At 39.9% G+C, this 27,734-nt stretch overlaps 1 protein-coding gene across 1 annotated transcript; it reads right to left on the bottom strand.

Annotated features, from left to right (window-relative positions):
• Positions 1-1,608: 1,608 nt before the first annotated feature.
• LOC149273402 (alpha-mannosidase 2x-like) lies at positions 1,609-27,138 on the bottom strand. Its single transcript, XM_089506371.1, has 22 exons — positions 27,007-27,138; positions 23,949-24,206; positions 22,748-22,892; positions 21,201-21,372; positions 20,750-20,877; positions 20,236-20,409; positions 19,934-20,120; positions 17,559-17,736; positions 16,625-16,827; positions 15,406-15,588; positions 14,361-14,475; positions 13,595-13,662; positions 11,932-12,097; positions 11,253-11,489; positions 10,491-10,610; positions 9,860-9,974; positions 9,517-9,650; positions 8,713-8,854; positions 8,381-8,514; positions 2,922-3,116; positions 2,368-2,478; positions 1,609-1,767 (listed from the first exon to the last, which is right to left on the bottom strand). The coding sequence occupies exons 1-22, from the start codon at positions 27,136-27,138 to the stop codon at positions 1,609-1,611; spliced, it is 3,456 nt and encodes a 1,151-aa protein (XP_089362497.1).
• Positions 27,139-27,734: the final 596 nt, after the last annotated feature.

Here is a 27,734-nt window from a genome sequence, read left to right as displayed (position 1 = left end):
TTGCAGGTACGTTGAGTTTAAACATTTCTTATGAACCTGGCCCTCTTGACCCTTCTAGTAGGAGATATTCTCTGGCCAGGGCCGGTTCTAGACTACATGGACTTTTACCACATCATTTTTTACCTAGCAATATGTTTCACTTAAAAAGCAATGTGTGAAACCTAAAAAAGTGCTTGGGGTTGGAGTTACCTGAAATGTCTCCATAAATGTAATATGCTAATGTGAAGAGTCTAACCTTTGTTCATATTCCCTTGGTACCCACAATGCTTGTTCATATCCACCAATTGTAAATGTGATCATGTACAGTGTATCCCGGGATGTTCCAGAGTGTAATGTGGGCTCATGTATGTGCACTTAATCTACTCAGCCCTCCATAGTGTGAATGGGAAGGTTGGGGAGAAAATCAGACCATCAAGAAGTATCATCAAGCAGTATCACCCCAGGGGCCCTGATTGCCCACAAAGGCTTTCTGTCCTCTTATATTCGATACCTGAAGCAGACCCTATAATGTACTTTTTCAAATAAGCTTTATAATGTCTGCTACTTAATATTCATTCTGCCGCAAGCACTATTAATTAGTGTTAGAGGCTATGCTGTTTGTGTTTTGTAAAGATAGACACTTTCCATAACTATGCTGTTCTGTAAACCGCAAGAAAGATATGAATATTATTAGGGGTCATAATACATAGTAATTATAATATTTTCTAGCCTTACAATGTTTTCATACTGGAACAGAATGATCTTCACAGTATGCAATTACACAAAAAAGTATGTAAACCCTTTGGAATTACCAGGATTTCTGCATATAGTGGTCATCAAATTTGATCAGATCTTCAGCGAAGTCACAACAACAGACAAACACAGTTACAGATCAAGAAAAATTATTATTTAAATAAATAAAACCTGGTGTCGACCAATCTGTTTATATAGCAGTCTATGGAGAAAGTGGAAGAAATGATGTGTACGGCTCGTGACGTATAGTTTCAACTCTAGACTCGTCAACCCCTACAAACACAATCAATATTCCCCATAGTCCTGTGCTACAGTGTTGCTGTTAAAAAAGGGAATCAAGTGAATGAACCAAACATGACAATGTATACAATACTGACAGTGGTAGTGTGAGAACATTCTTTCTATCAATATTCTAGTTTTCATCCTTGAAAGGATTTCTCGTAGAATCTGTGCGCTGTTGGAATTCCCACAACACTTATTAGCACACGGGATGCATCAATGTGAGATTTCCGCTCCAGAGGACCAATGTGAGACACAGTGGTAGGGATCACTTAAAATGTGTGTATTTTTAAGTCAAACAAACAGTTTCCACAAATATTTTTTCTCAAATAGTTTCTCCTCAGTCTGTAATACATCAGCTATGTGTTTAACCCGTTCAGTGCCAAGGGGACCTGAAACTCGTTGCCCCTTTACTTAGGATAGGGGTTGTAGACAGAGGATAGAGCTGCTGGGCTGTTGCCTCTTTGGACTTTTTTGTTCCAGTGCGGAGGATGTTCCCGACTATAGGTCAAAGCATTTTGACTTCATCAGAAGCATCCACTTTTCTGTATAGAACAGCTGTGCTATGGGACCTTCTCATCCCTTAATTTCCTGGGGTTAGCTGAAACGCAGACGATAAGTGGAAATCTCCATAGGTTCCATGTTAACAACTGGGTTGCTACTATTTGAAAGCGAAGCTAGAGAATACATCAAAGTCAGAGAGGTTGGCTGCATTAGCCCAACTTCGAGTCCATGGAAGAGACCTCCAAGAGGCAACTGAAAAGGGAAAAGCATCAGAAACCATTATTGCCATTTTTATTATTTAACAATAAATTCTGGTGAAGCATCATTAAAATATAAGAAATAGGTTACTATAAACAATGCTGAAGAACACACGTTGTCTTTTTTGAAGAGTGCTACTAAAATGGTAAATGTTTTCAGGATAAAAATTAAGACTAGAGGATCTCAATATGGATAGCGTTGAGTAAATGAAAGGGGAGATATGATAAACATCTAAATACTTAAAAGGAGATCAAAAAGTACAGAAGGGAAGTGTATTTGAAAGGAGGAGAAATGTTAAAACAAAAAGGTCATAACCTGATGTAATGTAAAAATGTTCTACTTTACTTAGAGGGTAGATAAATGGAATATCCTACCAGCAGAAGTGGTAAAGGCTAAAACAATAAGGGGATTTAAACATGTATGGGATAGACAAAAAGCTATCCTGAATCTAAGACAAGACCAATGACTGATTAATGTCTGAATCTTTACATCAGGGAAAAATGGACAGACCAGATGGGTTGAATGTTTTTTGTTTGTTTTTTTAATCTACCTTCCAATTCTATATCATGTTTCTATGTTACATCATATGCCTACCTTTCCTTGGCTTGTGGTGCAGTTGAACCCAAGATTTTTTGCTTCAAGGCCACAGTCAAAGCCCTTGCGGTGTAAAATGAGTGCCATGTCCGGGGAAGGTATTCCATCATCCTTTGAGATAGCAAAAGCACAAATACACACAATTGTTCCATTTGCAAATATTATAGTGTCTATCTACACAGCACTGACTCAAGTGAAATTATTAACCCACTGTTTGATCAGCTAAAGAGATCGCCTCAACACAAGACACATTTAATAAAACAACAGTGTGCTTGATTGTTTTAAGCTGCCCCTACATACACACTCTGCTTTTGTTTTAAGCCCCTGCTTCACTCCTGCTAATCTACGTCAATGGAAAGCTTGCAGACCATACCAGATGGACAGTGGCTTTGTTCAATTCTTAAACCACTTAAATGGACTGAGCCCACAAGCATGTACATTACATCCAGCTCCGCAGCCTCTACACAGCCTCTATTATAGGTCAGCAATAAACAGATAAATACAGAAGATCACGTTAATGGGAACACCAACATGACAGTCTGGTCAGGTCTCACCTCTGCTTGTAGCGTTCTCAGGTTGAGAATGTGGAAATCGCAGGGGAGGGTGGCAGACAGAGGCAGAAAAGACTTCAGTGCTGGGGCAGAGCCTTTATCGTTGGTTACCGGCATCACGAGGAGCTCATGGTTCAAGTGCATGGATGTCATGTGGCTCAGGATAGAGGGGAAACTGACAGTCTGTGTCCCCTGTACCTAAAAGCATAGAAAAATGCTTAGAACATAGCAGTGTGTGTGTTTTGGGATTATATTAAGATGTAGAGCTAGTACAATAGGAACCCTAGGAAGAATAGGAAATCTTGGGCATAGTTGGTCCTGTGCTGCGAGTACCCTTTGTAAGGACACATTCTCCTATCTTTATTATTATTATTATCTTTTATTTATATAGCGCCAACAGTTTACGCAGCGCTTAATACAATACATAAATTCAAGGGATATGACAAGACAAGAATTGACAGACTAAGACAAACCGATACATTTGGTGGAGAGAGCCCTGCTCGCAAGCTTACAATCTAGAGGGAAAATGGGGTGATAAACATAAGGCATAGAGAAAGGGTGAGAGGTATTGTGGGGGTATCAATGACAAGGATGTTCTAGCAGCTAAGATGGTATGCTTCTCTGAAGAAGTGGGTTTTTAGATGTTTCTTGAATGTCGGGAGGGAGGGTGAATTCTGAAGGTTCCTTGGGAGCAGATTCCAGAGATATGGGGCAGCTCGAGTGAAATCTTGTAGACGGGAAAAGGAAGAGGTGATGAGTGAGGAGGAGAGCCTTAGCCCATGGGAGGAACGTAGGGATCGAGTAGGAGAGTATTTGCTAATGAGGTCAGAAATGTACGGAGGAGCGGTATTGTGGATGGCCTTATATGTCAGTACCAGGATCTTAAATTTAATTCTAAAGGTAATCGGAAGCCAGTGGAGGGTTTCACAGAGGGGGGAAGCAGAAGAGGAGCGACGTGCAAGGAAGATGAGCCTAGCAGCGGCATTAAGGATAGACTGTAGTGGAGAGAGTCGAGACAGTGGAATGCCAACCAGAAGAGTGTTGCAGTAGTCAAGACGGGAAATGATAAGTGAATGAACCAGAGTTTTTGTGGATTCTTGGGTGAGGAATGGGCGGATACGAGAGATGTTTTTTAGGTGCAGGCGGCAGGATCTGGCGAGGGACTGAATGTGAGGGATGAAGGAGAGGTTTGAGTCAAGGATGACCCCAAGGCATCGGGCCTGGTTAGTAGGAGAGATTGTTGTGTTGTTAATGGTGATAGAGAATTCAGGTAGTGGAGTGGAGATGGAGGGAGGGAAGATAATGAGTTCCGTTTTAGAAAGATTAAGTTTCAGGTAGTGTTGTGACATCCATGAAGAAATAGTAGACAAGCAGCTGGTGATCCGGGACATGAGAGATGGAGAGAGATCAGGAGAAGACAGGTAGATTTGGGTATCATCTGCATATAGATGATACTGGAGGCCAAATGAGTTGATTAGTTTGCCAAGAGAGGAAGTATAAAGAGAGAACAGCAGAGGGCCAAGGACTGAACCTTGGGGGACACCAACCGAAAGTGGAAGGGGCGAAGATGTGTTGCCTGAGAAGTTGACAGAGAAGGAACGGTTAGACAAATATGAGGAGATCCAGGAGAGAGCTGTATCTCGAATGCCCATAGAAGCAAGTGAGTCAAGAAGAAGGTGGTGATCAACAGTATCGAAAGCAGCAGAGAGATCCAGTAGAATTAGAATAGAGTAGTGACCTTTAGCTTTGGCAGAGAGCAAGTCATTGGAGACTTTTGTTAGAGCTGTTTCAGTAGAGTGAAGAGGTTTGAAACCAGACTGTAGAGGGTCAAGGAGGGAATTAGAGGAGAGGAAGTTAGTGAGGCGATTGTACACAATCCGTTCAAGCAGCTTAGAGGTAAAAGGAAGCAGAGAGATAGGGCGGTAGTTAGTCAAACAGACGGGGTCTGAGGAAGGATTCTTTAGAATTGGTGTGATTAGCGCATGCTTGAAGGCAGATGGTACAGATCCAGATGATAGAGAAAGATTGAATAGGTGGGTAAGTGATGGACCAAGGGATGGACATAGAGACTTTGTGAGGTGTGAAGGGATGGGGTCAAGGGGACAGGTTGTTGGGTGAGAGGAAGAAAGAAGAGTGGCTATCTCTTCTTTGGTTGTAGGGGAAAAGGCAGTTAGTATAGTAGGAGTAGAGAGGGTGGTGGTGAGTGGTGTAGGAGGGAGTTGTAAGGAAGAGAGGTCTTTTCTAATAGTCTCGATCTTCTCTTTGAAGTAGGTAGCAAGATCTTGGGCAGTGAGAGAGGTTTGTGGTGTGGGTGTGGAGGGACAGAGAAGGGAGTTGAAAGTAGAAAAAAGGCGTCGTGGGTTGGAAGAAAGAGAGGATATGAGAGTGGAGAAGTAGAGCTGTTTGGCGAGAGAGAGGGCAGAGTTGTAGGTGTGAAGCATGAATTTATAATGAGTAAAGTCTTCGCTGGATTTTGATTTTCTGAAGTAGCGCTCAGCTGTGCGGCAGCACTTCTGAAGATACCGTGTGGTTTTGGTATGCCATGGTTGGCGTTTAAATTGTCGGGGGTAACTTGTAGTAATTGGAGCTATGGTGTCGAGGGATGAAGCAAGTGTGTTGTTGTAAAAAGAGGCTGCTGTGTCTGGGCAGGAAAGGGTTAACATGGAAGGTAAGAGAGGTTCGAGTGAGGCTGACAGTTGGGTAATGGTATTTTCTGGTAATGGCCTACAAGTATGAGGTGAGCGTTGTAAGTATGTCTTGTTAGGGGTTAGCACTGGAGAAAAAGATAGGAGGTGGTGGTCAGACAGAGGGAAGGGGTAAATGGAGAAATCTGAAAGGGAGCATGATCTGGAGAAAACCAGATCGAGTGAGTGTCCCTCGGTGTGCGTAGGGGAATTAGTCCATTGAGAGAGACCAGAGGAAGATGTCAGGGAGAGGAGTTTGGAGCTTGCAGAGTTGTTAGATATATCTAAAGGGATGTTAAAGTCACCCAGAATAAGACAGGGGATATTAGGAGAGAGGAAGAAAGGGAGCCAGGCAGAAAGGTGGTCAAAGAACTGCGAGGTAGGGCCTGGAGGGCGATATATGACAGCAATTTGAAGAGAGAGTGGAGAGAAAAGACGGATTGTGTGAGCTTCAAAGGAACCGAATGAGAGGGAGGGAGGGCTTGGTATATTCTGGAAGGTGCAGTGAGGTGAGAGAAGGATGCCTACACCACCACCCTTTCTGCCATCAGGCCTAGGAGTGTGGCTGAAGTGTAGTCCTCCGAAGGAGAGTGCAGCAGAAGCAGTAGTGTCTTGGGAGGGGATCCAGGTTTCAGTAAGAGCTAGGAGGTTAAAAGCATGAGACAGAAAAAGGTCATGTATACAAGCGAGTTTGTTGCATACCGAGCGGGCATTCCATAGGGCACAGTTAAAGACGGGAGGGAGTTTATGGTTGGAGATGATAGGAATAAGATTGGTTAGGTTGCGCATGTTGATTGAGTTTGCTGGTTGAGAATGATAGGAATAGGACAGGAGTGGTAGAGCAAATGCAGGTAGGTTTCACATATACAGGTTGAGTGTAGAGGTACTGGGATAGCTTTGACAGCAGAGAGATTGGGAGGGATAGCTCTATCTTTAATAGATATAAGAAAATATTTGGACGGGACTTGGTTACCAGTTTACAGGGAAAGTAGGGACCATACTTTAGTCTGTAGCATTTTTTTTAGGGAGCTATATAATGTATGCAGATAGTTTTATGTAGGCTCATTTAGGGTTAATACTAATGGTAGAATTAAACTCTGTAGGGGTTTGAGAACGAGTAATAAAACGTTTTAACTTTTCAGGGTTCGTACTTCACTTGTTCTAGTAAATGTCGCAGAGCTACTCCCTTATTTCCTGAATAGGACTAATAGAGACTTTTGTTTATTTGGCTTTGTATTAAAAGCACTTAGCAGTTTTAAACAAATACTGCAGTTGATCTCACAATATGAAGTTGAAAATGAACCATACTGGATATTAGGATGGAAGGCAAGCGGGAAGAGGGGCATTTACAACATATATTCTACAAATTAAACTATGTCCGACAGCACGCGTAGCATCAGTGGTACACGTATTCGATCTAGAATATTGCAATATTTGCCCCCTACTGTACTTGGAATCTTGTTGAACCATAGGATTCTCAGCCAGCCACCCAAGTCTGAACACCACTGAAGTTGCATTTGAACGCTAGTTAAGCAGGGCCAGACTGGGGACTAAAATCAGCTCTATAAAGCCAGTGTCTGATAAATGATATACGTGGAGCCTCGCACCACACTTTTACACTCACAGCACGTGGCAGCATTTATCGGTCAGTCACATGGAACACTAAAGTCCACATGTCGGCAATGCTTGCTGGTCACTATAGAAGTCTTCATCGATCCTAACATTTTGGTTATAAGATCAGTAAGTGGAGTATGTCATAGTAGTGTAGTAGTTTCTATGTCACTGAATATGCTTTAAACATATGGCAAATTGTATTAACCTGCATAAGATTCAGGATCATACAGTAATAGCACGTTGCATTTCCTGTAACACGGTGTTGGACGCGTTACAATTCAAGCTAGTAAAGTCAGATATCAACCCGATCCAAAGCATCTAGAAAGCTACTAGTTACAGGACACATATCTACCAAGCGAGTCTAGGCTATGCCCTCGAAGAAGTTACCTTTTGGTTGTTTCCCCTGAAGATGGAAAATGCCAGTTCTCTAAGCCTGGAAACCAGTTTACTTAGGAAGCTGGAGAACTGGGTACAAGGCTAGTGTTGCATGAGGCGGTATAACGAAACGGAACAGTAGTAAATAGAGGGTGAAAGGTGATATGTAAAATTAGTCGAGATTCACTCATCAACCAACTAAGAGATTTACACTGAGGGGAAGATGAAGAGGATTGGCATGAGGAAAAGAGTGGTACACGAGTGGCTGTATAATTAAAAACAACAGTATGGAACTTGACAACATCCTAAACACACAAGCATAATAGGGACACATTAGCAAGAGCTGGGAAGGAATGGTCTATATGAGACTGTCTGCAACCATGGCCACCAGGAGCAGTTATGGCTTAGGTGAAGAGAAGTGTTCTGACTTATTTGCAACACAAAACTGAATGCATTTAGAGTCTCGACATGGAGATGATTAGTTTAGTAATATAAAACCGCATAATGTTTTTGTACAATGATCTACAAGAAGCAACCAAATGGCTGACTGAGGCATTTTTGTTTCTACAGTTCATGCAGCAAAATCATCACAGGTTGTGTTTGCAAAGACAATTGCTCTTCATGCCGGGAAGTCAGTGATTGTTGCAGACGTTCAATACTGAAGGAGCTATTACTAACATCATCTCCCAAGAGGTTTGGGCTACAGCTTTTAGGTTCACTATTCTAAGCTGGTTTTAAAAATCATCCACAGGAGCCACTACTCCTGGCGACAGACAGATCAGAATATACCTTGTTCCCGGACGATCTCTTTTCCAAAAGGATTCTGAATCGATTAGAGATGCGTTTGTTGTCCTTCAGTCCTTGGCCAAGTCCACGATTATCATCCTGCATTAGGCGGCGGTCGAGGATGACCTCCAGCTGACCTACTCGCCAAAGAAAAAAAGACAAGATTTCTCCACTAATGGATGTGTTTACAGGATGGAATAGTGACCATTATCCCATTAATATTTTTTTCGTTTATCAAAAGTAGTAACTCACATGATGTGAGATAACTATTCTAAATGTAACAGCGGAATTTGGTGGCGCTATATAAATCAATAAACAATACCTCGGTCACTCACCACTCTTAAGGCTGGATACTCCCAGTGCCTGGGCAGTGTGTAAGGTTAGTCTAGATTGTTCATCCTGAATATAGGCCATCACCGGCATTGGGTAAAAATTTGCTTGAAGTGGCAACTTTTTGAAAAATTTCCTGGCCTGAATCTGCATAAGATGACAAACAACGAGAGACGGTAACAAAATATACTGAATTGTGTGACAAGAGATGTGTTGATAACACAACCCAAAGTCTGGAGAACCCTGATTTAAGACAATTATCATTGTAAGCGATCTTGAATAAACGTCCATAAATGAAGCGGGATGTCAGGCGCATGTAAAAGGCTTCTGTTTTTTCTGTAAAACACTAATTTAAATGGCATACGATACATATTATGATAGATATGCATGCAATATTTGACTGTCCAGTCAGCTCAATAAGAATAAAAATGGTGCATGAGTTTTAAAACAGTAATTTTAAAACATATCCAAACATAAATATAAACATTTAAACACACTTTTTAGGTTTTTGTTCTCATTATCTTGCACTTATTTGATTATCACATTTACATTTAACATTTTATTATCACTCAATGTCAATGTGAGCAAACCCGCTACATAGAAACAAATGGATTTATGAAACTGTATTGCAAACGTGTGCCAGCCACTCTTTACTTTTTATGTAAATTCTGAAGATTTTGTCATTACTGTTACTGAAGACAGATGTTTTATAGAAATATGGCTTCTGTTAAAACCTCTGTATAATGCTACCCTTTAAGCATTATCTGGAACACAGTGAATGCTGAATAGTGGTTATACTATGAATGAACCTGAAAGCCGTTGAGGTCTGTGAAGAACGTGGCTCCGCTCTGTATGTCTGTGCTGAGGCGCATGGCTATCTCTTTATTGACGTGATCACGGATGTCAATCATAGAGCTGATGTCTAATGACATCCCATCAGTTCCTGCCATGAAAGCACAGAATTAGTGAAAACTGACGAAATGAACATAACGAGTAATCCAACCAACCAAAGACAATGAACGATGGCCAAGTGATATACAACACGAGAAGGAAAATACTATATCCATTTACACAATAGAAGTGGTAAAGTTTAAAGTACATGCATACACATGTAGTTGAGCAATTTAACATGCTTACAGGACAAGAGCCCACCTGGTAAATTATACAGTCTCATGGTCTGCTGCACGTGTTGATTGTAGCAGGTGACCTCAGAAAAAAATGGGCCTTCTGTGACTCGAACCACAGGGGGATCTTTAGGAGTATAAAGCTGCAACAGAAAAATAGTTCCACTTAAATTATTTGATAGAGAGGTGCTAAATCACCCAAATCTTGACTCCAGAGGACAATTCTAGGGACGCCTCGAAAACCACAAACACAACATCCCCAAACCTAGCCAACCTTGATAATATTTTTCCTTTTCAGCTATCAAAGCAAGCGTGTTGTTTTACCCCCGGAATCATCTTAAACATGCCCACAGCCATCCCATATGGATGAAAAATCTTAAAAAGAAAAGAAAAACTAAACACCTAACGTAAGACCAGGAGGTTTGCAGCTCGTTGACCCTAACCTCTATCCACGTGTGGAGTCATGGTAAGAACAGCCTTAGCACCACGTCCTCGCATCACGTGTTGTGGGTGACAAAGATAACCTGTATACGGAGTTGCTAAGAGCTCAGTGAATTTCCGCCATACCATGCCACTGAAACCGGGCTGAAACTAGAAACAACTAGAAGGTTCTTTCTTTCTAAGGCAGACATCATAGTGATTAGTGTAGGTAGCTGTACCTTGGCTTCTCCATCAGGCAGGAACAGATAGGCTCCGCTTTTGTCCTTCGAGGTCCGCGTTCCATAGATCAGTAATTCCATATTAACTTTATGCTCTTCCTCACCAGTTCGTTTAATACCCTGTATAAAAACAGCCAATCATAAGATGAGTACATCAACTCAACTCCTGTTGTATCTGTATGTGTAAATGTTTATTAGTTTTTATTTAGTTAACCACCCCATCAGCATACTGTACAGCGCTGCATAATAAGTTAGTGCTTAAAAAATAAAGGATAATTATAATAAACATGTGCTACATATTTTACGGGGGTTCAATATAATTTATTAAAGGGTAAATTAAGTGTTAATTAACATTAAAGTCAAGTGAGAGGAGTCTTTTGAAACACAGAGATAGGTTTTTGCTGCTGAAGATTACTTTGGACCAACATCTAAAGAGTATTACAATTGGAATAGGGGGGAAAGGGTGTCAGGAGCTGATTGAAGAGGGGACATGTAGAATATCGAAATCTCACATACAAAATTCACTTCTTTTTTTTGGACACAGACCTTTATGTTCAAAATTAAGCATGTATAGTATATCAAATATTGTATGCTATTTCAAATCACTGCCGGAAAGAAAAAACACATAAGACACAAAGACCTAAAGACATAAAAAAAAAATGGTCTTGTAGCTAGAACCTAAGCAAGGGGCTTGGTGGAACATTTGAGATGGGTGGAAGAATAGGTAAAATGGCCTTATGTGAAATGGTACACTTGGCTTACCTTCAAGAGACCCGTGACACCAGAGAACCAGACCCGCATGTATTGATTCTCAAGGTAAAAATCATCTGTGCTGGATTCTAAAATCTTTACAGGAAAGACATCTTGTTTCTTAATGGTCAGGTCCCTCCCATGCAGATAGACACGCATGTTGGATTTGAGAGTAGTGTGTGTGTCAAAAGACATGTAAAGCTGGAAGATACTCAGTCCAAGAGAAGGCAACCTGGCTGTGAAAGATACCTGGAAGGAGGATGATAATTTATAATTTACTACTTCTAAGCGAATACATAAAAAATAGCTATGAGGACAAACTCCAAAAAGACCCCTAGTAAGTTTCACAAGCAAGTTTCACAAGCAATGAAAATGTTGCTGAAAACACAGGTCTGGGAATCTAGAATTCAGGAAAACTTAGTACAGCATATGTTAAAATTAGTCCAGAATACTCCAGTAGGACAACACAAAACTGTGTGATCCATGCCTGGGGGCATTATAAATGGTTTACCCCAGGGAATTTTCAGATATTAACCTTGTTATTATTATTAATATTATTCAAAGCGTCTATTGCAGTGACTCATTAGTTGTGATAGCCAAAAGGTCTAATAATGGTCTTTTATAGGAGATAACCTTGTGCAAGCTCAGAACAGAATTAACAATCAATTTATTAAAGAAAGTCTCTTCTTGCCTGGTATACATCAGGGTTCATTTCAATAGCCGACTGCCATACGGGATTGAGCTGGATCGCCACGGGCTGTCCTTCCTCCGTGAGAACGCGGACGTGGGGTGTATTGACCAGGAGGGAGACCACACACTGGCGATTTTGTTCCACAGGGTTAAACACCACGATGTACCTACAACACAGGCAATCAGACCTTGCAGTCAGGAAGGAGCCTTAATCCCTTGGATGGCATGAATGCCAGACATAAATATTCAATTTAATACATTATAAAAGATACCACTGTACAATGTATTAATATCAACCTTCATCTTCTCTTCAGCCACTTATGCCATTATGACCACAGGAAGTTCTGCTATGTCCATGCATTAATATATATATATTAGGGCTGCAACTAACGATTATTTTAATAATCGATTAGTTGGCCGATTAATCGATTAAAAAAATTCAATTTATTTTCAATTTAAAATAATGTAATAAAAAACGTACAATTTACACTTTCATCTCTTTATTGCAATGGCCTCTCTCTATTCACCTTCTTATTTTACTGACATAATAATAAAAGCTACAAGAACCCAAACACAGTGTTTCTCAAACTAGGTTTTAATACAAAGTTATTAGTAAATATTAATTCATATGTTAACTATTTTTCATATTTAATAAAAACTATGAGAAAAAAGCCTTGTTTAAATTTTTTTTATTTACCAAACTGCCCCCGGTTATGCACATCTGACCCCCAGTCTGCCACTCTGCCCCCATATATGCCTTATACCTCTTATATGCCAGAGATTCCACTGTGCCCCCTGATATGCCACTGTGCCCCTGATATGCCTTATACTCCTTATATGCCAGTGATATGCAACTGAGCCCCCTGATATACCTTTTACCCCCAGATATGTTTTATGCCCCCCTGATATGCCTAATATCGATATGCCTTATACCCCCTATATGCCCTGAAATTCATAATAATATAATATACACCACTATAACTCACCCATACACCACTCTGGCTCCTCCCCCCTCCCATACTCCACTCTGCCTCCTCCCCCCTCCCATACTCCACTCTGCCTCCCCCCCCCCCATACTCCACTCTGCCTCCCCCCCCCCCCTCCCATACTCCACTCTGCCTCCTGTCAGCAACGGAGGTTCACAAGACACCAGGGAGCCGGGTAGAGAGGCTGAGTGCCGTATGGGAGGGGGGAGGAGTCAGAGGGGTGTATGGGAGGGGGAGGAGTCAGAGGGGTGTATGGGAGGGGGGAGGAGTCAGAGGGGTGTATGGGAGGGGGAGAGAGACGGAAGTGAGACCGGCCGACAGTGAGGGGAATCCAGGTCCCCTGCAGCGTTGCAGGGGATCTGGATTCTAGTGTTATAATCAGATCTCTGTTTGAGGTCGGATTATATAAGGAGAGGAGTTTTTCAGAGCATTTTCTCTGAAAAAAACCTCTTTTTATAATCGATAAAAATCTTTGACTAATCGATAATGAAAATCATTGACAACGATTTTCATTATCGATTTTATCGATTAGTTGTTTCAGCCCTAATATATATTATATATATATATATATATATATACACATACATACATACATACATACATATATATATATACATATACACACACACACTCTAAGACAACGTAGAGCTGTATCAGAGACATGGAAATCTACCTTACCTTGGAGAGGTACCCAGCTTAATAACTGTTTTCTCTGGCAATGTTTCCTGGGTTAAGCGACTGTCATCCTGCAATTGAACCAAAGATTAATTACAGTGCAAAGCTAGCCTTCTATATATATTGTAATAATAATATATAATTATTTCTTCCAAGTACCTTATCTTTACTCTTATTCTCACACAACAAATAAAACATTGGCATTCTGGATGAATGTGTAGAGGCCTTGGGCATCTGGATAAATTGGCATTAGTCCCTTAGCACACATATCATTAACATCTCCAGTATAAACCGTTAATTTTGGGATAATCTAAGATTACAATAATTTTGTTTATGAACACTATTTTTGAACCTATGAACAAACGAGTTTGGACAAAAGAGGACAATACTTCTACTGACGGCAAATTAAATTGATAGAAGCAAAATAATTTAAATTCCTGTCTCTAGGGGCCAATGAATCATGGTTCCAACCGTGATAGGGGCCAATCTAGCCAGATTACTCCAGAAGGAGACAAAGAAGTGGCACTGCCGACATCGGGAGCAGATTTTCATATGGGATTGCAAGGAGATAATGTTTTCTTTTCCATTCCTGCCTCTGCCTTTTTATTTTACATCCCAGGACCTTGTAATTGTGATGACTTTCCAGCTCTCTAAATCAATCAAGTGAATCAGAAGACAAGGCAGTGCCTTCACATGAAAGTAAACACGGGTATATTGCATATTAAATGCACCCAGTAGAAGTAAACCGTTATGTCCGTAACACAATTACCGTGCTGAAGAACGGCACAGAGTGATCGTAGTGATACTTGTCCTTGTCTGCCAGGACGAGGTAGTGGGCTGCATTAATTAGGATGCGTTTCAAGTTCATCAGCGAGTGGAGCAACCTAAGTGTGACAGAATGACATGCAGATTCCTGACATGAACAGAGGCAGCCAGACAAGGTAACAAGAGTCACAACCGGGAGCAGATAAATTACCACGGAGATAAGAACAAGGAACCGATTTCAAGCTCCTAAATCAAGCGTTGCTTCTTTTGGAGTTGGAAGCGCTGTAACCATGATTTATAACACACACAGAATTATGTATTTCACCTTCTGTCTCTAAAACTTCACAGCAAGTCAACAAAGCATGAAAATGTAATTATAAGTGGTGCTTTTTCTTTTAAATTATTAAGCAGTTTTAAAGATGTCCTGTTTCTCCTTGAGCATAAAATAGTGTTTTTTTTTTCCTCTCTCCAATAACCTTCTCTTATCTGCAGACCTGAAAGCTGCCATTGATACAAGTCGTGATATTTTTTGGTGACTTTCCCTGCTCAGACATCACAGTGACGTGCCGCTTTACGGCTATTGCTAATTGGAACTTGTTTGTACAATGACATCCTTCCTTCCGTAGACTTTAATTAGTCAAATGGTCAGGGTGAGTAATTAAGACTGAGGCATTCTACTGCTTACTAAGAAAAGGATGCTTGTCTAGTAAATTAGGCCAATATCATACAGCTAGACCACACGCAAATGGCTAATATGAAGATTCATGAAAAGAAAAAAATTATGCAAGAACTAGAACCATTTTATAAATCTTATGATAGTATTTGTGGCACAAAATCAAGATTCAAAAACAGACAAAGGGAATGTAATGGGAAAGAGGAGGGCAAGTATATTCTGCTTAGTGTTGGGAGACTGAATCAGTTCTAAGTAATTGACAAAGAATACACAAAAAAATCTAAACAACAAAAAATGTTGATCTTCTGAAAAAGATTCTTTTTATAGGAAACAAACTTTTTTTTTTTATATTGTACACATCTTATCGGACACCTACCGTACACCATAGTCTACCACTACAGCTTCTTTTGCGGTGCCTGTGATGGCATCATGATGCTGGAATAACCCCAGGTTGCGCCTGGCATCTGTTAGCAAAGCATAGTCAGAGAGAGGGTATTTGCTGTCCACTCCTGCTCTCCTGGCATGACTTATAGCCAAGCTGTACAGGATCTCCGCTCCTCTGAAAGAAGAAAAAAGGTAACTCCATATACGTTAATACTATTTATAGTTTAATAACTAAACTGACACTGGGTACCGGGGAAGCAGTGCTTTACATGGAGACTCCAGGAGAATTACGGTACCCTTAGGAATACCCCAAGCGCTACAGATATATTCAATTGGCAAAAAAATCTTGGATGTACTCACTGCTAACTTTTAGCACCTTTCTTAATGAGGTTTTTTTTTTTTTTTTTTGTGGGACAATGGCTTTTGATGAGTAGCCCACTGCGTGGTTTCATGCATACTTTGTTCCGAGAGCAGTTAGATCCTAGATAATCTGATAATTGTACCTGCTCCTATCTAACCTTAATTTTCTCTAGCTTCCAATTAGCCATAGTATTTTCATTATTATTATTTATTGTTTTATATAGCGCCATCAAATTCCGTAGCGCTGTACAATGGGTAGACAGGACGTAAAAAGTAGTATATAACATAAGAATTTGACTTTGACAGGTGAGGAGGGCTCTGCTCAAAACGATCTTACGTCTGTACCATGCCTCTATAGAAACATATTCACTTTCTTCTTTAGCCTTTGCCAACACAACTCAAATCTCTATTTAAAATTGCCTTTTTATTACTTCCACTCTGCCAAAGAGCTATTTCCAATTAGAGAATATTCTACAGCCTGTCTGGCTACAGTTCCAGTCTATTATTACCAGATACCACTGTCAGGTATAGACATTAACATGTAATCACTTTGTATGCATGGATTAACAATCCCTTGTCTGAGAATTAAAGTACCTACTCTCAAAATGTACTAATGTAAAAAAAAAATTGGATTTTATGCCCCAGTAAATGTCAGGGTTTGGTCAGTTTTTACATTTATTTTTTACAGTGCATATTTTGTTAAATGGCAATAACTCCTTTTCCTACTAGTTTTGGTCACTTAAGTGGCAGGTGTTCTTGAAAAGTGCACGCTGACATTTTAAGTGAATAAACCTTAGGAGATCGGTCACAGTTTATTATTTTCCCTGAAGGATTAAAAGGTAGCTCCTTACCTGAGATGGGACTCTAGCACTCTGTCCATGCTCTTGTAAAAGGGTCTGGATGTATAATATCCTGTCCAATAGTGATCCTCCCTGTCAGCATAGGAGAAAAAATCTCCGCGGAGCACAGGAATCTCGGGAGGTCTCCCTCCTGGAATAACACCCATGGACTTGTACAGCGCGTCAAAGTAATCCGAGAGCGTGCCAAACTGAGCCTGTTTACAAAGAATGGTGTCCATAGTTGATAAATGTATGTTATTTGCAGAGAAGAAGTGCAAAATTAAGAAAACCCTTTTCTTTTCATATTTCACAATAGCTTACAGGTCACCTTAAAGTCAGTTGAATGATAAGGACCTGTAGATGGCATGTCACCAAATACGTAAACCAGGACGTTACAGTGGGGACCTACAGGATGATTGGCATATAGGGGATTAAAAGGCACATCATGGGGCAGAGTGGCAAATAGGGGGTATAAGTTATTTCTGGGGGCAGAGTGGCAACCCTGGGGCAGATGTGCATAACTGGGGGGGCAGGTTGGCAAATAAAAGGAAATAAAAAAATATATATTTTTCTCAATCATAGCTTTTATTAAATATGAAAATATTGTTTACATGAATTAATATTTACTAGTAAAACTTTTTTTTTCCTATAGGGAAGTCTTATATTCAGGCTTTTTATTTTTTTCCTAAATTAATATTTAGATTTGGGGGGGGGTCGTCTTATAATCGAGCAAATACGGTAATATGAATAAGAGGGAAGATGTTTTTCTGATGCAGAACAGAAATGGGATCAAATAGCATACATCCATTTATATAAGTACCATAGTGAGTACAAATATCTTCTACGGAATCTACGTATTTTCTGTAAACACCCACATTTCATACTCTCATTACTAAAGTGAACAATAATGGCTAATGAGAATGTGGTGGTTGTGTTTGATGCTTACCTTCACATGGAGCTCTGAGTGCGAGTTCATGTAATCAAAGAGCCTTTGGTAATTTAAGAACTGGGAATCCCACTCTTGAATTTTGTCATAACGGAAATCATCTCCTAAGGGAACAAGGACCACCTTACTTCGGAACAACTTGGACTTCTTCCTATACTGATCCAATAGAAGGTTTGCCCTGTTGTAGAAAAGTAAAGCATAGCTTTGCAAGAGGATGCAGACGCTTGTACAGGTCCATGTGGACTGCAAAGTGTGGGAGTTCTTTTTGTATGGAAATAAGAAAATACAAATATCAACGCGAGTCACTCAGATTTTGTTATCTTGCCAACTTGCCTCAATAACGCTTGTCGATATTACAGCAACGAAGGGGGTCAGATAAAACACCCCTTAATATTTTGAGAATATGTTATCTGCCAAAATCTGACCTATGCACCCAATTAGTTCACAGAAACAAAGTATAACACAGTAATACAAGTGTTTATAAGAGAAACCTTAAAATGAAACCTATGATGAATTCCATTTAAGTATTCGGATGTTCTACCACATTTGGTTTAACACCAAACACATTTAGCAATATTCTAAATTCAGTGAACAGGAAACACTTTAGGTATATTTTAGACCCAAAATACAGCCAATTAATTTTATGCAGGATTAATTTTAGTCTAAAGATGGTTGTCTGTTCCACACTAATGATTGCAGAAATGCGATTAGCTTGACAGCTGTTGATTATTTGTATTGCCAGAATCACAAAGTGTGCCACATGAAAATACTTTTCTCAAACAGTTCATTAATTGATATATTTCCTTGATTTCAAAACTGAAAATCATAATTAGTAAACCTACAATAACAGTGCTGTGAAGAAAGTATTTGCCCCTTCCTGATTTCTTTTATTTTTGCATATTTGCCACACTTAAATGTTACAGATCAAACGTATTTAAATATTAGACAAAAGATAACCCGAGTAAATGCTAAATTCAATCTTAAATGATTTCATGTTAAGAAGGAAAAAAAGTCATCTAAACTTACCTGGTCCTATGTGAAAAAGTATTTACCCCGTAGTTACTCAATCAACCATATAACCAAATGTAATTGATAATTGGATTCAATTTCACTAGACACATCGAGACATAACTGCCAGGCCCTGGTGAATCTAAACATCAATTAAATAGAAGCGGTCTTGCAAAATAAAGTAGGCTAAAAGGTTGCAAAAAGCAGCACATGATGCCACAATCTGGAGAAATTCAAGAACAGATGAGAAACAGTCATTGAAGTCATTGACATCTAGCAGTCTGGAAACGGTTACAGAGCCATTTCTAAGGCTCTGGGACTCCAGAGAACCAACAGTGGTGAACCTTCCCAGGAGCGGTCGGCCTACCAAAATTCCTCCAAGAGGGCAACAACAACTCATCCAGGAGGTGACAAAAGAATGTAGAGTAACATGTGAAGAACAGCCTCATTTGCCTCAGTTAAGGGCAGTGTTAACCACTTCACAGTAAGTGACTGAGCAAAAATGACATCCATAAGAGAGTTGCAAGGCGAAAACCATTTCTGACAAAAAAAACAACAACACAGAGGCTGATCTCACATTTGCTAAAAAAAAATGCAGGATTCCACAATAAGGACATCGTACCAACAGTCAAACACAGTGGCGGTAGTGTGAAAGCCTCGGGCTGCTTTAGGACCTGGGTGACTTGTCATAATTGATGGAACCATGAATTCTGCTCTCTACCAGAAAATCCTGAAGCAGAATGCCCTCCCATCAGTCTGTGATCTAAAGCTCAGGTGAAGTTAGTTTATGCAGCAGGACACAAGCAAGTCTATCTCTGAATGGTTCAAAAGAAACAAAATGAAGGTTTTGGAGTGGCCTAGTCAAAAGTCCTGAGTTGAATCCGATTGAGATGCTGTGGCAGTTGAAGCTCAAAAAACCCTCCAATGCGGCTGAATTAAAACAATTCTTCCAAGTAGAGTGGGCAAAATTCCCCCACAACAATGTAAAAAACGTATTGCCAATGATCACAAATGTTTGATTGCACAACCAAGTGTCCGGTTTAGGGGGCAATTACTTTTCCTATAGGTTTTGATTAACTCTTTACCTTCAATAAATGAAATGATGGATTTAAAAGCAGCCGTTTGTATTTACTCACGTCTGATAATAAAATTAGCAGGCTGATCTGAAACATTTAAATGCGACAAATAAGCAAAAATAGAAGAAATCAGTAAGGGGACAAATACTTTTTTACAATACACTGTACACTCCCTGTATAAAAGCAGGTGTATCTTTGGTAGACGAGGCAGAACATTGTCTGGGACAGATGTAAAAGCCAAGCCACTGGCTAATGTTCATAAACATGTGTTTTTCTGCTCTGTATACTGACCTCTCAGCCACATTTGCCTCTGTGATGGGTCTGGGTGGTACTTTCCATGGGCAATTTATTCTCCCACCAGGAAGACGCCGGAAATCGAACTGGCAGCAGATCTTGGGATCAGGACCACACGTGTGTGGTACATCATAACTGTAAAAGGGCATCATGTGGCAAAAAATATCAGTACTGGAGTCCGGATCTAGAAGTAGTAAAAAAATGCATATTAATTAATATTTTAATGCTAGTATTTTCATCGAATCACATACTAAATAATCATTCAAATAATGGAATAGTGACAAATTCAAGCTTCATACCCCATGTCTGTCGCCACATAAACTCCAGACTCTGCGTAGCTGAAAAATGTTTCTTGATAGAATAGTGCACTCTTTGTATCAGCATGCTTGTCAAGTTGGACCGTTTCAGAAGATAAGGCATGGTGGAGCTGTGTCCAAAGGGGTCTACTGCCCAGCCTGACCTCGGGGTTACACCTATTGAAATAGATACAATGTTGACTGTAAAAATAAGGAAATTATAACATTCATATTTAACTAAACCAAAAAGCAAATAAACCATTATAACAAACTTAGCATGTAGGTAAGTCACAGTGACTCACCAATTTCAGTATGCATTATGCAGGGCCTGCAAGATTGGCTAGTAAAACCACGCATAATCACCAACATAATTACATATACACTCAATGAATGTTTAGTTTGAAAGCAGACAACCATAATTTTATGGAATTAAACTTTACATAGTCCTCGGTTAAATAAAGGGAGCTCCATGGCAACCAATGTTACTCACACTTGAATTAGAAACAAGATTCCTTACCAATATTTGTCTTTAGCCACTGATGACCTTCTATCATCTGGTCAATAACTGCAAAATAGTGAGTGTTGGCTTCGTCGGGCATTACCCATCCACCTGTTGTCATTTCTAGCTGGCCATTTGCCACTAACCTACACAGAGGAGACACAAGTATCAAGCACAGCGATCTGCAACCTTTAGAAGGCTATCTGCGGTCAACTAGGAGTCATATTCCACCGCAGATGGAACTCTAGAGGCTGGCCATTTTCAAAATAATCTTGGTGAAGCAAGACACTTTGGAGAGAACATAAAAGCAGAGGATGAAGCCCATGTTGATAGGTTTATAAGGACACATTTGAAGAAATGATGAAGATGGTGTGCAACACAGAATTTCCTCCATAATGAGAGGCATGCACAGGATTATATATGTATCATACTTGTGACTGCTACAACATTTCTGATTGCATTTCAATACCTGCGCACAGCAGCCCTCTTCTGAGAATTGATGTTGTCCCACCACTTGGAGAAAAAAGAAATCTCCGACCAGATAAACCTCCGACGGGGATCTTCTTGCAGCTTCACAACCATGTTGTTTAGGATGTGCTGAGTCTGGTCGTAATAATATTTGTCAAATGTTTTTATCCAACCTGTAAAAGCAGTAATAAAATAGTTCATTTCAATCTGTGTTTTTAAGGAAGGAATATACCTAGAGGACTGTGCTGTGTGCTGTGGGCATAGGGGTTGGAACAGGACTACCAATGATTGCAAACAATGTACATTACAGAACAGAGACATTATATGAAAGTAATGCCATCACATACTTTAAATGTATTTAATGAGGTTCAAATAGAAAACATGTCAAAACAGGACATTCACCTGGAGATTGGAAACATTCAAGTATATGTTCAGGTATACTTACTAACCAATCATGTGCAAGAAAGCTAAACACTTTGTCATTGACTTTAGTCAGCATTGGAAGGACCAACCCTAGCACGCAATCCTCATATTTTTACTATGTAAGAGGAACTTGGTGGGGATGGTCCTTCATACTGGAAGATTATGGGTTGAAATGTTCACCTGTAATCTCCTGGTTTAGTGAACACACCTCACATCGTTTTCTACTATTCTGTCACTCTTAGAGAGACAAAATGAGAATGTTGGCAAGTTCCCAGAATTACTGTCATCTTAGGTATTCACTGTTGGCAAATCCACAGCAATTATTAGTCTACGTGTAGCTACAGTTTCCGCTAAACAAGGCATCAAACAGGTTTGGCTAAGGTTTAACTTCCCAGTTAAACCAGAACATGTTTTATTCTTAAATTTGAGTTCTAACTGGCACATTAGGATGTCAGGATGTCTCAGTCTGTAATAAAACTTGGGACAAGGAACAGCCCCTTACAGAGCTAAACAAACAGGAGTGAAAAATCGTCACAGACTCAAACATTGTGCAACACTTGGCTCAACACTGTGTTGCTAGCACAAAAATAAAATAAATAATGCCTTTTGTAGGGCAACCCTGGCATCCAAAGGGTTAATACCATCCAAATCAGGATTACAGTGTAAGGCGATGACTCCCTGATGACATCCTGACTATATAAATATAACCTTCCAAGTCATGCATTCATCTCAGTGCTTAAAATTGGAAGAGATCTCATATAAAGCAGTACGAAATGAACAGCAGCCCCAATCTGCTTTAATTTGCATATCACGCATTAAGCACTTGCGTTAGTTGCCTCTAATTCACAGATATATTTATCATTCAAGTGCTCCCTGATTGAGTAAGCACATATAAATTAGAAAACATGTGAATATCTTTGGAGCCAGATGGTCCCCAGATCAACATTGGCTGTGCGATTAAAACAGTAATGGGAGCACTTTCTTTCTAAGCCAAGCATGGAAGTCATTGAGAACATCTGTCTGAGGGAGCTTGGCAAGTCTTTCCCATGGAACTAAGTGCTGAAGATATATTCCAATAGCACAGTTGGGGGAAGAACTTAAGTAATTGTTATTGATATCGCTCACCTGGGTCGTTGTGGGAGTGAGGCACTACAAACACCTGCAACGGTTCGGCTTCCCACTCGTTCGGATCATAGGTGATGTCAAAGCCTTGTTTCCAGACTCCTCCATCAACATTGTCAAAAGGCAACTGTGTGTAAACATCAAGCATCTACAAAGCACCAGAGAGTTGGCTATAACACAACCTGCATTGACCGTAACAGACGCTTATCAGCATGCCCTTTAATGCAATGAGGCATACTATGGAATAAGTTTGTAATTTTTTTTGTTAATTTTTGACGTTTTTCAAAGAACAATGAACACAACAAAATGGTTTTATAGAACTGCATTCTGTGAAAATATCATACAAGGTGTTCGCCGAATGCCAAAATAGGGTTAGAATGGCAGCTACGGAATCTTTCCTCAGCAGTAGTCTTGTGCATTTAAAATGAGCAGTCTTCCTTTATCGACCAGAGAATGCTGCTGATCAGTCAGATCGATCAGGGGCTTCGCTACGGCTCAATATAAAGTAAAATTCAAATCCCATGCTTTAAGCAGGGATTAGTCCATGGAGCAGATATCCAAACATGGCTGCTTGTTACCATGGTAACCTAGGTTAACAAAAATAATCTAATAAATAATAACCATGCATAAAATTATCTGAACTGATCTAACCCTCAAAATTGGGTGCACCAAAGATGCAAAAGAGTGTTATACTTGTGAAAAAGTGTATTTTCTACCTATATTTTGTTTATTTAGGATAACTACGTGCGACTATCCTACATTTTTATGCGTACTCTCACATCATTGACATGTACGTACAACCACTGTAAGAGGTGGGGGGTTTTAAGTTTCTATTTATTTTTTTACCAACAATTTATTTTTACAAATTATTTTGAATATTTTTAAAATCACGATTGCATGGTTTGCCTTAAAACTAGGTACCTATGAATAATTTAACTTGCCTGGGAAAAATATAGCTTCATAAAAGGTAACTACTCTAAACTAATGGCCAGGACTATCTGTGCGTATACGCTTGTCCAGTGAACAGTAGGGATGCAACCCTTCTCATGAAAGTTACTTGCAAAATGGTAAAATTACATGGTTCAGAAGGTGCTATAAATCCCCTAGGAAAACGATAACAAAACTGAACATTTTAAGAACCCATTTGCCATCGTTATGCCAGCATTGTTATCCTTGAAGGAAGGGTTGGTATAAATAGTCTTACCTGCAAATCTGTCTTCTGCCCCTTACTGGCCACAGCAAACTGGCAGTCCTGTGGAGATATGGAGTAGAAGCTGGGCCGGGCGTCTGGTGGAATGACCCAGGTTCCATTGGCGGTGTGATAGGGAAGGAGGATAGGCTGTCCGTCCGCGTTAGCCGTCAGTTCCAGGACGGAGTCCTTGATATGGCTGATGATTTCATGGTTCTCCTCTAGGAGCTGTTCAAGCTGCTCTATTCGATTCTGCAGCACCGAGATCTGACTCTGCATTAAGGGAGAAAAAAAAAGAGGATTTAGGACACTAACTAAATTCCCCTGGTTCCCACATTGAGACTTGTTGCAACATTGCTCTTTATAGACAGTCCATAGTCTTAGGGGGTACATTTTGGGACTAAATACTAATCTGATTCAACCAACTAAGTGTTTTTTTTTTGCTTTGTTTTTTTAGGGGAAAGGTGTCAGAAAAAGTCTATTTCTAGAACACACCAATATTTCAAATGGAATTTTGTTTTAGGAGATGGGGGTAAGAGACATGAGTAGCTTTATCTCTTTTTGAACTATGGCTAGCTACCTGTGTAATTAAGTGGAGTATTCAGAAGCACCAAGATTGTAAAGCTTGAGAACAGGGCCCTCTTATTGTGACTTTTTTTGTGTTTGTAGAATACCATGGTACAATCATTCCCACCATTCAGAGCTTTAAAAAAGGAAGGAGATCAGAGGAACAAAGAGGGACACAGAAATTTGGGTCCCAAAGAAACTATCCCATCAAAAGAAGGACATTTGGGATGTATGGAGTTAAACAGACACATATATTTCCAATTCCAAACCTTATAAGCAGGTTCTAGGACTTTGTTTGTCTGTTTTCTCCTCTACTTCAATAAAAGAAAGCTCTACACACTTTTTGTATAAGCCACAGGCTGAACGCATTGTTTTGTAGTGCCTATTGATTTTGGGAGGAAAACGTCTCCAATTACACTCTGTGGGAAGCTTGACTCACTGAATCAGTCCGTCCGTGGATTATTACAGAATTACTTTAGAAAGAATCCTCTGAAAATTGAAAGATTATAAAAAATAAAATCAATACAACCTACACGCTAAAATGACTACAACAGACTGCTGTGAATCTAAAAGATCAGCTTGGAAAAACAAAATCATTATGTGTGTGTGTAGAATATTTTATATAATTATCATATATATCTATACACACCAATATACAGCAAGTGCGGTACCTAACACCTTTGTTTTCTAACATCACAGGTTATGTGCAAGGTTCAGCCACTCAGGCAGTAGACATTGTGTACATGTGTGTGTTTCTACATGCATTTTACCGGGAGCTTTTTTATTTAAAAAAGCATGCAATCCTATAAAACAGGGCTGTGTCACATAGATGAGGACAGGAAGAAGACAGACAGATTGAGCACACTGCTAAGAGAATCTAAGACCCAGACAGCGTAATCACGCCGTGATCCTGCGGCTTAGAGAACATTATTGTGTATCACATTTTGCAGAAGATAAAAAAAAAAACCTGTAAAACATCAGTTACTGTATCATGGGAAAAGAGACAAGGAGACTAGACTTTTTTTCCCCACGGAGACCTGCTCGGAAAAGCTGCGCGCAGCTATTCGTTGCGTTTGGCATTTCCACTCCGCAGTACAGCAGATGAACGGATGCCAGCAAATCAGATCTACGACTACCATTACACTTAACCTGCCATTTAGAATCGCTTGTACGGTTACTAATAATGGTAAGAGTCATAGCTCTATCAAATTACCAATTATAGATGCTATTTTCCTAACTTTTAAAGTTCTAAGTGAAGACACTTAAGTTGGGAAATAAGTCCCCCTCCCCAACTCTCTTTCTGCTTTCAGCTCCCTATATAGCTAGGTGGTAATTGGGTTAGGTATATAAAGCTACCCAGTGGTGGATTCTGGCCTAGAGTTGCAGGTCTAACAGAGAGCTAACCACAATTTAGGGAGATCAGGCTCCCCGTCTACTAAACCACGCTATTTCTCAATATTGGCTATCCAGAACTAAGCACCACCACTTGCATTGCTGAGTACACACAAACCCACTCTAACACTATACACAGTCACACTAATAACATACACACACTCTACCAAAGGACTAACCTTAAGCTCACTCAACAACATACGCTAACAATCTTACACTAACACTGGCGCTCATAAGCCCATTTGTTCATACACTAACACCACACACACACTCTCCCTTACCATCTCCTTCTCATCCTCTAACTCTCTTATCCACTCCTCTTTCCCTCTCTCTACAGTGGAGCTCACACAGCCGCTCCCTCGCACATGGAGCCTTTATATTAAAGGCAGCTCATATCCTTTGTGTTCCTACTACAACCATGTGTTCACATTACACACGTTACATGATCCTGCCGGGTGCCTCTGTTACAAGAGCACCTGGGTATCAGTTGCATTTGTCTTTTATCAGTTTCTGTTTGTATCAAGGGGATTTGGACACATTTGTATGGCTAGTTTACTTTGAACTCAATGGGCTGCCATAGGTTTATTTTGATCTGCTTACAAGAGCTGTACTTTTTTTTTTTTTAAATTAGTACCATTGTCTTTTACTTATATAATATGCAGCACTTCTTAAAATACATCCATTCAAGGGGTTTGACAAAACCAGAATGCATGGACTAAGTCAAACTGATACATTAGATAAACAGGCACTGGCTCGCAATTTTATATTATAAAAAGGGGTATTTTTTACTGAAAACAGCATTTGCTTATGTACCCTGGTAGTTGAATGGTTTACAGCTGAATATGGTTTTAGTGCACCAGCCAAAAGTCAAAATTTTAGACAGCTCATTCAATAGAGTGCAATGTGCCCCCCTAAAGGTGGAGGCTGGCCATCCGTTGTACACAATTTTTTTTCTTTTTAGAAATAAAAAACAGATTATATGAGAAGTCAGTCACACAAAAATAGAAATAATTATAAAATAACAGCTTGCAATAATGTCACTGCATTGGTTCAATAAGTAAGCTACAATGTCGAGAAAATTTAGTTTTATTTCATATCTACTACATCTTCCTACCCTGGGAAAGTTGCCTCCGGTCTGTCTCCTGGGGGGGTCGTGTTGCACTTTGTCAAGCATGAGATACAACGAGAAGACAGCCACACAAAAGATGGCCGCTCCACATACAGTTACTTGCTTCTTCAGTTTCATCCCTGGGAGCTGGAGGAGCCGTCCTGAAAAAAAACAATATAAATAATAAAAAACCATCCGACAGAAATGCCATTTCAACCACTTGAACCAATTCAAGATGTGAAGGTTACATAATCGTCCAAATCAAAGATAAAACACACAACAGAATTCTACATCTTTTGGGAAGTAAATACTTTGAATACTTAAGAGGATTTAACAAAGTACAAGTGGGAGGTTTATTTCAAGAGGAGGAGAAATGTTAGAACAAGAGGTCATAAACCTAAGTAGAGGGTCAGCCGTTTAGATGTAAAGTAGTTTTACTTAACTGAGAAGGTGGTAGATAAATGGAACAGCCTCCCATCAGAAGTTATACAGACTACAGTGAGGGCATTTAAACAGGTATGGGATAAGTATAAAGCTATTCTCAATCACAGACACGATGGAGGACTCATGAAGGACTAAGCCCTTCAATTATGGAAAAAATAAAAACCAGCGTAGAACGGTTCTTATCTGCCCTCAAGTGTTATGCAAGTAGAATTGTATTTGTTACATATACAGATTTCCTGACTACTGGTACATACCACTGCATGCTGGGTTAAACATGCACCACACCAAGA

This window comes from Sceloporus occidentalis, unplaced genomic scaffold (genome assembly GCF_023333645.1).
Source record: "Sceloporus occidentalis isolate IW3139 unplaced genomic scaffold, rSceOcc1.0.p SCAF_378, whole genome shotgun sequence".
Taxonomy (NCBI): Eukaryota; Metazoa; Chordata; class Lepidosauria; order Squamata; family Phrynosomatidae; genus Sceloporus; species Sceloporus occidentalis.
This window is presented reverse-complemented; position numbering and strand designations above follow the sequence as displayed.

Excerpts from the sequence above, each read along its gene's own strand:
- LOC149273402 (XM_089506371.1), bottom strand. The coding sequence starts at position 27,138 with ATGAAACTGAAGAAGCAAGTAACTGTATGTGGAGCGGCCATCTTTTGT. Across the intron at positions 14,476-15,405 it reads GTGGTAGACTATGGTGTACG|GTTGCTCCACTCGCTGATGA; the intron begins GTAGGTGTCCGA and ends TGTCACACTTAG. Across the intron at positions 2,479-2,921 it reads TGAGAACGCTACAAGCAGAG|GATGATGGAATACCTTCCCC; the intron begins GTGAGACCTGAC and ends GCTATCTCAAAG.